Raw genomic sequence first — 11094 nt, 5'->3', positions numbered from 1 at the left:
GCGGGGATAGCTCAGTTGGGAGAGCGTCAGACTGAAGATCTGAAGGTCACGTGTTCGATCCACGTTCACCGCATTTTAAATTTTATTTATTTATTATTTTTTAAAAGAAATCACTGCTATCTTGTTTGTAACTTGTTGTTTAATTTTTTTTGTTTCAATATGCAGGCAAGTTTAGTTGGAAATAAAATCTATATAGTTATCTCCGTAACATTTATAGCTCAAAGTCGATACTACATAAATGCTAAATGTTTTGTGTATATCACATTTCATATTGTTCATCATGATTATTTGTCTGGCTTCTCAAAAACATGTGGAGTGTTTCGAACACTACAAATCAAAGGCTCTACCGATATCGTGTCGATAATTCGAATAAATACCATTGAAGCAATTAGCCTCATACATCAAAAAGAGTTGTCGAACCATAAAATGAAGAAAAACAAAGATCTAAATAAACTAACAAATTCACATTATCGATTGGTAGCATCAAACTTGTAGTGTTTTGCCATGCAACAAATTTTCAACTGTTGAATTACAACTCAAACAATAATATGATCATCAAACTAATCAAACCTTCACATTACATCTTCCAAATGTTGTACATCCTTCCTATGTTTCATTTTGTGAAGATGAACAGCCAATCGCCTCGACGAAAAAAAGATATTTAAAAAATATATTAGAAGAAATCAAATTCAAGATAGTTGTCTGAATTCTTCTGGTAAGGGACAGTTCCAGCTACACCTTTCTCACTGGTTGATGCTGCTGGTGGAACTGAAATTCTTTCGAATTCCACGGGCCTTGGGATCTCAGGAGGGCTCGCGCAACGTATCAAAGCCCAATTTACACCTTCAAAGAAAGGATGTTGCTTGATTTCTGTGGCTCCTCTTTTGTATGCCAATCTATGCTGTGGCTCCTTCACGAGCAAGCCTCGGATAAGATCTCTTGCTGAGAAACTGACCACTGGTGTTTCTGGAAACCGCAAGGGCTGACCAACAACGTTGAAAAGAGTTTGTCGATTTCCTGATCCCTTGAAGGGTGTTTTGCCAAACAGTAACTCGTATAGAAAGATACCAAAGGTCCACCAGTCCACTGCACTCCCGTGTCCTTCACCTTTGATTATCTCGGGTGCTAAATACTCGTGAGTCCCAACAAATGACATTGACCGCGCTCCAGTAGGCTCAGCCATAAGCTCTGGTAATGGGCTAACTTGGTTACCTATTTCATTTTTAGATTTCTTTTCTTTCTTTGACTTGCTGGAAAAGAGGCGAGGCCCGAAACATGTTGTAGGAACAGCACAGGACGGCTGAATACAAGAGGGCTCGATGCATGCTGGCTGCACACAATAAGCTGAATTCTTGCGCAGTGGCTCACCTTCAAGAGATGTTGACTTTACAAGCGTTGGACTGACAGCACAGCGAAGGGAGAGGTCAAAATCAGAGAGCATTATATGTCCATCTTCTCTGACAAGCACATTTTCTGGCTTGAGATCACGGTAGACAATGCCAAGCATGTGAAGGTATTCCAGAGAAAGGAGCACTTCTGCTACGTAGAACCTGCAATTTTAAGATACAATACAACACAAGCGAATTAATAAACCGCAGTCACCAACATAAACTTTTCGTTCATGAGTTTGAAATTGAGTAAAGGCAGAAAGCAGAAATGAAAATCCTGATAATTTCTTTCTGCTTCCTTCATTGGAGTTTTAGCACTAGCAACAGAAGGCTTATATCTACTATTCAACTCAAAAGAAAAATAAACAAATATTTATGATACTTCATATATTCCGAAAACATGCAACATCCCATTCAAATCATGTCAAGAAACAAGTATGAATACACTAATTTAAAACTTTCTTCAATTGCATAGTACGCAATTTCTTAGACCCCTCCATCCCACTAGCACAAACACCAGATAACTCCGTCTATCAAGCTTGAACAGATGAGAACAAACCTCCTAGTGTTTTTGTTTCCGCTTGGTTTTGAACCAGAAACCACATGGTTCTCAACCCACTTCACTGACCACTAGGCCACACCCTTGGGTGCAAGGTGGGAAAATTTTAATTGCAAGGAAGAGAGAACTTCCAACAAAGTTGAAGAGCTGGTTACAGCTTTCATTATTCCAGTGACTAGGGAGACAGGCAAGAATCATCAAACAAAGACGTTGCCAGAAAGGTGTCCTCCACCCACCACCACCACCACCACCCAAATAAAAGAGTATTACTGAATGGTAGTGGTTTAGTCCGACAGTGACAACTTTTTCACTGGTCCAAAATATCATCCCTTGTTTGGGTTTCAACATTTTCCCCCTTTATTCTAGGGGAGGGGAACACAACACTTACCCTAGATCTGGTTATTTAAATGCTTCCTCCGTCTTGTATAAACTAGTTGAATTTGAGTTATGCAGACATGAGAATACAGTTGGATGGGTTATACTAAGAGTTTGCTAGAGATATCAAATTAATAGCAGAACAGCCAGGAAAATTTTAAGATGTAACATACAATTGAATCTAATATTTTTGACAAAGCAAATATTTCCATTACAACTATTAACTTCACCAAATAAAAGTTCCCCATTACACTAAAGAGGTCAATGTTTTGTAAATGACAAGATGAAAAGTAGGTCACAGGAATGAGTCAAAGTGAGCGTTAATCAGTCTCTCAATAATCCAACACCAACCAACAAGTCAATAATGTTTCTTAATATTTAAAATTAGGTGGATGACTACTAAACTGAAGGATTCATTTGCCAAAAAGAGAAAAACACCCACCTGCACCTTAGCTGATTACCCCAACTACAGGACCACACAACAAACAGTAGTCTTAATGACTACAGAAATAAGTAAGTTCCTGCAGGGCGCAGGAACCAAACATTACAAGTAAAATAAACAGCATTACCATGTCCAATTCAAATGATGGTCACACTAACTTGCTGCTTGCATCGAATTGTAAATAGTTGACAAGAAGAACATGCAACAGAGACCAAAAACAGCTTCGTATAGAACCAACACAGGAGAAGAATATAAACCAGTTTAAACATCCACTTGGCTTAGTAAGAAAAACACAAGCAAATGATACCTATGGAGGAAAAAAACTAGGCAAATGATCCCAAAAGTAGCTCGAGCTCACTCATTTTAGGAATTTAAGATTTAGGATCTAAACCACTGAGCAAAGAATAAAGTCAGAATATCAAATAACCAGCTTTTTGAACTAACAGTGAGGTCAACATGCATTTCATTGTCCAGAGGTAAATGATATAACTGGTTAGTACATGCAATCCGACTGCTTTAGGGACTTGAAATAACTTGCATAGAAGTCAGTTTGCTTCAACTCAATTTCTTGGTACCACCGAGAAAATCATGTCATTTAAAGGTATTTATGTCCCTTGATTGTTATCAGTATATCTGTTGGATCAATTAATTTAAAATGAAGAAATAATGGATGATGTTGGATTAATTATGTCTACAGCCATAACAAAAACATATCTAGGTCTAACAGTAAAAGATATAGTCAATGCTGTAAATTGTGAAAATAATACTCCAGACTGAAAGCAACAAAAGATGCCCACTTTTTTAAAAGAAAGAAGAGCAAACTATCTTAAGACAGTAAGGTCAGAGATCAAGTATCATACTTCACCGCTTGTTCTGAAAAATGCTTCCCTGGTTGTCTTTGTCTGAGTGTGTGCAGGTCTCCTCCTGGGCAGAACTCCATCACTAGACATGAGAACTTTTCTGTTTCAAAATGGCTATATAATGTTGGGAGAAATGGATGGTCCAGGGACTGCAATATCTCTCTTTCTGTCTGAGCACGAAGCAATTTCTTACGACTAGCTAATGATGCCTTATCCATAACTTTCATGGCAAAATAACACTTTGTTCCACACAACTCAGACAGATACACACTTCCAATATCACCACTTCCCAACTTCTTCAGCAACCGGAAGTGCCTCAAATCCAATGCCCCATCTTTAGTCCGGATAGCTTGGATGGCTTCCCATCTTGAGTCATTAGCTTTATGAGGTTTGTTAACACTGCTGCTCAAGCTGCTAGAAGTACTTTCCTCACTTACGTCAGTTCCTGTGCTCCCCCTACAGATGCTGCTCTTACCACTCTCAAGAAAATCTGCTCGATCGCTAATTTTGGCACTTCCACTTGTTTTTGCAATACTGCTAGCCCCATCACTAACTTTCGCTGATGCTGAGCTGTCCTTAATAGAATTCTTCCTTTCCTGATCAGCTGTCCCTTGTGAGCCTTTTGCCTCCGTAGGCATAGAACCTACTCCACTAGCTGAATACTTTGAATTGCCCAAATATAAGTTTGAATCGAATTTATCAGCAAGTGAGTTGGAAGATCCCTTAGGTTGACTGCTCTGTGACTTTTGGCTGACAGTTGATTCTACCACAAGCTGTTTCGATACAACTTCTCGTTCTTTAGAAGTCGCGATCTCTAATTTGTTGTTTTTTGGAACTTGGGAAGGTGTAGACCTGCGAGAACTCCGTTCTGTTGTCTGATTTCCAGTTGTCTTGTTCAGCTTTTCAGCTAAACTCTTGGAAGAAGGTGTTGAGGCCATAGAAACGAATATTGATACCTAAATATACTGTGCTTGCCAAACCCATTACCCGGACTCCAAGCTCAAGCCATTAATCCCCTTCTTATTAGAAAAACACACCAACATAAGCAGCTCCATCAACAACATAGAAAGTTCCTAAATTGAAACAAGAAAACCATAAAAACACAGCCCACCGCACAATCACAGTCAAAAGTTCCTAAATTGGAACAAGAAAAATCATAAAAACACAATTCAACCGCGCTATCACAGTCAAAAGTTCCTAACTTGAAGCAATAGAACTATAAAACAACAACAGATGGCACTATTTCAAAGAGACAAAAAGAAGCAGAACTTGAAATCATTAAGCAAGGGAAAAATAGAAAGTAAAAAGATCTGAACACACAAAGGGGTTGAAATGATGAAACCAAACTCCACAAGGTCAAAAATCAACAGTTATTTAGTAGACTAATCCAACAAAAATTAAGTAACAGACAGCAGATCATTATTACTTAGCAACAATTAAAGGTCCAAGACACCTAATGTCTCAAACATTTACCTCAAAAACAACCAAATTCCTTTTTTTCCTCCAGGAAACAGGAACCTAAAGCAAGGCAAAACATTAAAATGCAGTGATTAAAGAGCACTCAAACACCACATAGAAGAAGATAAGAACAACCCCACATAGATAACAAAAAAGAAACAGAAGAAGGGTCAATGAGCACACAGATCTTGTGTAAAAGACCCACCTTTTTTTTCCAAGAAAACCCTACCAAGCAAAATCGTTAAACCCCACAAAGCCCCAAATGCTAAAAACAAAGAAAGCCTAAAAAAACCCACCCAGCAAATCACTGGTCCAGTTCAAAAGTACCAAAAAAAAAGCAGCCTAAAAAATAGTACCTGAAGTCACAAAGATTAGAACTTTGAGGGTTTTTTTGTTGAAGAATGGACAGAAAAAAGCAATCTTTATACTGTTAGATAAAGAAAAGATGTAAAAGAGAGAGAGGGGACCTAATTGTGAGGGGAGAAATAGGTTTGGGAGTGAAGAAAACGATGATTCTTGGCAGTTGAGGCTAAAATTAGTAGAGTCTCTATTAACAAATTGAGAACATGGGGGGTCAAAGCTAAAGTAAAGCTTTTCACGTTCAATTATTTCATTGTATTTTGTCCCAAACACAAGTGTCTGAATCAACAAACATATGGGCCACCACCCCTCTCCAACCTGTCTCTCATACTTTCTTTTATTGTGTCATTCCAAATTAAAAATACCAAAAATTAGAGATCATCAATCTCCACAAAACTCTAATAACAAAGAGTTATTGGTATTATTACTACTAGTTTTCTTATCGAGGGTCTATCGAAAACGTCTCTAAGTTCCACAAAGATTGAAACTTTCAAATGCACTATGGTCTTTGCAAATCATTATAGAAAATTAGGTAGTAACAATTTTCTAAAACGGGCCGAACTAGACACTTTCATGCTTAATACATTGTTTGAGTGAATAAGCAAAACCTATTTGATAAAGTTTTCTTTAAGAGATAGTGATGATCCTTTTTTGGTGTTCGCCCTTTGTTTATTTGGATGTTAAGGTAAGATAAGCCTCAGAAAGAATCTAAAATTGATCTTAACTCCATCTCGGAGCGCTCTACAAGTTTATAATTTGAGTAATGTATAAATATTTTTCACCAACATGTTAGGTTCACTTACAACAAGTAGGTAAATTTTCATACAAAGCTTAGTATAATAACTTAAAAAATAGAAAAGTTAAATTGACATGTCTCTTAGTTCAAAGATTTTTTCTGCACGATCCAACCTTGACTTTACATTAACACTCCACTCCTTACAACATCCCATACCGTGTGGTAGGGTGTTTCTCGAACTAATTTTTATTTTATTTTTCAACTCTTATCATACGCGCTTGGTCCATTAACCACTAGCCACACCATATTGTGGTTCTTGGCTTGTGAAATGGTGGCTTTCATAGAGTTGTTAGCAGTCAAATCAATTAGATAAATGGTTTATGGTCCAAATTAGGTGCAATAATTAAGAAATGAGATCTAATTTTAGGTAGGAAAATTTATAAGTGAAAATGATTTGTGTTATGGATCATAGCAGTTGTATTTATTAGGTCACCTCATAACAGTCTGGATTCTGATCTAAAACAGAACAAACAAATAAATATAAAATATTTTTGTATATAAAATTAAGAAAGAGGAAAAAAAAGAGTCACGGGTTTACTCTTAATTGCATGTGAAGAGGGAATAATGTCAATTTTTTCCTTTTTTCCTAAATTTTTTAAAGCAAATTATGTTATTATAAATATCTAATAATGATTGAATCTGGCCAAATAATTAGATATACTAAAATTTGCTGAGTATTTTTTTCTAAAAAGAAGGTAGAACATATTAGGTTCTTATGACTAAATCATTACATATTTCAAGAAATTATGAGTTCAGAATATATTATTTATTAAAATTTTAGTGATTTTTCATATGGAATAGTTATAGAATCTTCATGAATAGTTTTTGTAAGGTTTACTTAGTGCTCTACTTGACTTTTGATTTTACATTATTTAAATTAAAAGACAAAACATTCTTATACTATGTATCAAAAACACTATTTATATTATCCATCCATCATTGGTTAGTAGGTAAACGAATACTCTTATGATTAAGCGAAAACTTTAAAAGACAGATAATACGAATCGAAAAAGAGTATGATTATTTTAGAATTTAGATTATAGTTGAGTACCTGAATTTGAGGTACTCCACAACTCTACAAAGGGACATGACATGACATGATTTGGTCAAATTGGTCTGACCTCTGTCACTTTCAAAGCCATTGTTTATTTGAGCAATTGCATAGTTTATTGAAGGATTATACATTCACTAATCAACAATACAAAACAACTAGACATTGTTGACCCCAACTAATTATTTTTTTTACAACAAAGGAGTAATCATGTTCTTTTTCAATAATTGATCAAATGTTTCTGTACAACATAACTTGCAAGATTTTAGTGAGACTCAACAACAACGACAACAAATTCAGTGAAATTCCGTAAGTGGGGTTTAGGGATGATAAAGTAGGTAGAGAAGTTGTTTCAAAAAAATCCTCAGTAGAATGAATAGTGAAAAAGAGACAATAGCAACAAACAGAAACAACATGTTCAAATGGACTAATGAGTTCTCATATGCAATGAAACCTATCAGGCACAACTATCTCTAGCTTGGCAATTTCTTATATTACTTTGAAGCAGTCTTCACAAACGCGAAAAATTCTTCATTTTTCTGATTGTCTCTCATGGTTTGGTGTTCATCAAACCAAAAACATTCTGTCCAACATAGGACAAATCTGTGAAATTGTTATCCTAAGGAGATATGAATGAAAGTTGTTCTAGGATATCTGCAATATCAGCTTCCAGTTTTGTTGAATCATCTGAAACCACCTTCGACATGATACCAGTACTGCAAACAACACGTACATTGAGAAAATGTGTATATATAAGAGATGGACTCGATGTGATGGATATGCTGCAAACAAGCAAGAATGTGGAAATGGATCAAAAATTTTGCAGACAAGTAGTAAATGTTAAACGTTTTATGGAACCATTCACATTTCCACAAGAATTTATCCGACTCATTCATATAAAAGTACATCAAGCTTTTGGCAAAATCAGAGCCACCACAATGTCCAGTAACATCATAGATGCAAATCTCCATCAACAACCCGACAATAGCAACACAGGAGCCACCACCATCCAGGACCTAATCCTAGGTAGATGTATTTCTAGCTACGACTCCATCAATTACAGTTGTTTGACCTGGATTACACAATTTCACGTCCAATACAACCACTCAAGTAAAAGACGAAAGAAAGTGAGTAATGCAGCTTCTGAAATCTTAAATTCTATCAAGATGAGCCAATTAATGATCTGAGTCCTGAATTCAATTAGCCATTGCAGCAATGAGGTTACTTTCCACATGGAAAAACTATTCATCGGATTCATCAACAAAGAAAAAAAGTATATTTAGATCCTAACCAAATTGCTAGAAAGGAAACATCCATTAAGAAGTTCAAAAATAGTAAATTTGAGAAACATGCTACAACATGAAGCTCGTTAGCTCTGTCATTTCCATTGATTCTTTCATTTCTTAGACATGCAGACTTTCCAAGCTTAACATGCTATGACATGGCAATTTTTGGACCATAAACAACACAACATAAATGGATCCATCGTTTACCACAAAGTCACATAATCAAGCAAATGGAAAGGAAACAGTGAAAACCTACCAACTTTTAATGCTGATAAACATCAGGAAGGCGTAGACCCACACTTGCAGCAGATTTGCCCAGCACTTTTGCCATCTCATTTGATCTATCCACTGCGATGTTGTAAGAAAATAACAAGTCCTGCAAAAACAAAGAAAGCCACATTTGTAAGATATAATTATTATCACAATTCAAGATAACAAGAATGTAAGAGCCAAAGAATCATGATCACGGAGTGAGTTCACCACGCAAAAAATGTTATAGTTGAGAAAGAAAGACTTCCCATGACACCCTTTAAATTGTTTCAACTTATGGTCAAGTAATAAGGATAAGACGACTAGTTACAGCTATACATTAGGCTTATCAGAAGAAAAAAAATCTTTCGTAATATGATCGAATATACAACATTAACAATGACACAATAACAAAACCTTAATCTAACCAATTGGTATAGACTCTATGTAACCCTTTTTATCCTTAACAAATCCACATTGATTCCAAGAAATTGTACGTCTACTGAGAATTTTCCTCCATATTATTTTCAGTCTACCTCATTCCCTTGCAGCACCTCCAATTATCATAGTATCGCACCACTATCTCAAGTGACCTCTTATTTTATCCTACACTGTGCCACTTCCACTCTCTACTGAATGTGATGACTTATAATCTTATCTGATATTGTGTGATTACACATACATCTTGACATCAACATTTTTGTGAGCTCTAATATTGTAGGTGCATAGGACCTTAAAGGCTAAACATTCAATCCACATAACATTGTTATCCTCACTACCTTCTGTGACACTTACAATTCACTAGGCTATACGCCTTAACCAAGTAAATTAAAACATTATAAACCAACTAGATATGAAACATTCAATCCACATAACATTGTTGTCCTCACTACCTTCTGTGATACTTACAATTCACTAGGCTATATGCCTTAACTAAGTAAATTAAAACATTATAAACAAACTAGATATTTCATATATATACTTCTCATGTCCAAATTTATCTAACACTTTTAAAACGCCACTCAAACTAACTTTTAAATACTTTTTAACAATTGTTTTCATATATTCTACCATTACTAACACTACTTCCCCACTTCGTAGAACTACACTGGATATGTTGTCATATATTCTTCCACTACTAACACTATAATAAAGAGTTATAATTAACTATGTCTATTTCATCATAGCCAAGAAACAAAAGCTCCCGCTATGAATGGAGTCTGGGGAAGGGCTATTGTATGCAGTCTTACCTTACATTTCCGCAAGAGGTTGTTTCCACACTCAAACTATACCCTCCTAGTCACATGACAACAATTTTACCAGTTACACAAGGCTTCCCTTCCAAATAAGATAACGACACGAGTCTAGGGGGATATCTAGGTAGGGCCGAGGATTACACCGTTTATACATGGTTAAAATTACTTTTTATGCATATACATAAATTGTAAAAACCACTTTCGGCTTCTTCATTTGTTTAGTGAAAATCCTAAATCCGCCACCGGACACAACCACACCAAATAAGTGATCATACAGAAAAATGAAATCTTTCATAACAATCATAACAAACATAATACTTAAAATAACAATATGATACAATACAACAAGCAACAAAGAAAAAGAGGGGCTACAACTTAACAAAAATTGGGGATAATTAATTAAAGAGATGAAGCTACCTTATGATGATGGATACTATTGAGAAGATAAGTATAATTTTGAGCAAGATTAATTCTTTGCTGAATAAAAGAAGAGTCTTTTGGGTATTCCAGATTTATATTCTTCTTGAATTCTTCCCTGCTGAAATCAGTAAAATGAGTTTTGTGTTCTTCCTTCCCTATATGTTTTTTCACTGCTTTGAATAGATTTCTATACACCATTAAAGTTGCTCTTCGACCTTCAGAAGATCCCATTTCTGCAAAATACAATTGAACTGATATTGTGAAAAATCAAAACTTTATTGGGCATTTATGGTAGTTTTTGGAAGATTCAAACAGGGCGAGAAAATGGCAAAAATGGTCTCTATGTTTGAGAGTAGCTAAAAATACCCTTAAGTATGTATTGAACAATTTTGGTCCTTTTAAGTTTGCAAAGTTAATAATTTTAGTCTTCGTTAAACATTTATCGAATTATGTCTATTATATTTGATGGAAACTATGAAAAGAAGAAGGAAATTAGCGGAAACTCGTATTTAGAGGTGAAATTTTGTAGTTTTTGCTATTTTAAATTTAGTTCTTAAATCTAGTGACGTTTTTTGAGGTATAATTTCAACTTGA

General features: G+C 35.4%; 1 protein-coding gene, 1 long non-coding RNA gene and 1 other non-coding gene across 6 annotated transcripts; 1 reads left to right on the top strand and 2 right to left on the bottom strand.

The window, feature by feature from the left end:
• Positions 1 to 73, top strand: TRNAF-GAA (transfer RNA phenylalanine (anticodon GAA)). The gene has a single exon. It is a non-coding gene; the product is annotated as a tRNA-Phe (tRNA).
• Positions 74 to 445: 372 nt separating this feature from the next.
• On the bottom strand, positions 446 to 5643 carry LOC102578413 (serine/threonine-protein kinase D6PKL1-like). 4 transcript variants are annotated; one of them, XM_006346058.2, is made up of 4 exons: positions 5439 to 5643; positions 5098 to 5142; positions 3625 to 4697; positions 446 to 1550 (listed from the first exon to the last, which is right to left on the bottom strand). In XM_006346058.2, the coding sequence occupies exons 3-4, from the start codon at positions 4560 to 4562 to the stop codon at positions 674 to 676; spliced, it is 1815 nt and encodes a 604-aa protein (XP_006346120.1). In that variant the 5' UTR covers positions 4563 to 4697; positions 5098 to 5142; positions 5439 to 5643; the 3' UTR covers positions 446 to 673. The 4 variants fall into 4 exon arrangements, with proteins under 4 accessions (XP_006346120.1, XP_006346119.1, XP_006346118.1 ...); XM_006346057.2 differs by lacking the exon at positions 5439 to 5643 and adding an exon at positions 5288 to 5426; XM_006346056.2 differs by lacking the exon at positions 5098 to 5142.
• A 1851-nt stretch (positions 5644 to 7494) lies between these two features.
• Positions 7495 to 10800, bottom strand: LOC102578194 (uncharacterized). Its single transcript, XR_367202.2, has 3 exons — positions 10498 to 10800; positions 8832 to 8951; positions 7495 to 8005 (listed from the first exon to the last, which is right to left on the bottom strand). It is a non-coding gene; the product is annotated as an uncharacterized lncRNA (long non-coding RNA).
• Positions 10801 to 11094: the final 294 nt, after the last annotated feature.

The sequence above is a fragment of the Solanum tuberosum genome, unplaced genomic scaffold (assembly GCF_000226075.1).
Source record: "Solanum tuberosum cultivar DM 1-3 516 R44 unplaced genomic scaffold, SolTub_3.0 scf00076, whole genome shotgun sequence".
Lineage (NCBI taxonomy): Eukaryota > Viridiplantae > Streptophyta > Magnoliopsida > Solanales > Solanaceae > Solanum > Solanum tuberosum.
The sequence above is the reverse complement of the archived record's forward strand: the minus strand, read 5'-3'. Positions and strand labels throughout refer to the sequence as shown.

What these genes read in the sequence shown, in the direction of transcription:
- LOC102578413 (XM_006346058.2), bottom strand. Translation starts at nt 4,562, where the DNA reads ATGGCCTCAACACCTTCTTCCAAGAGTTTAGCTGAAAAGCTGAACAAG. An exon ending in TTTTCAGAACAAGCGGTGAA is followed by an intron (nt 1,551 to 3,624) that starts GTATGATACTTG and finishes TTAAAATTGCAG; the next exon opens with GTTCTACGTAGCAGAAGTGC.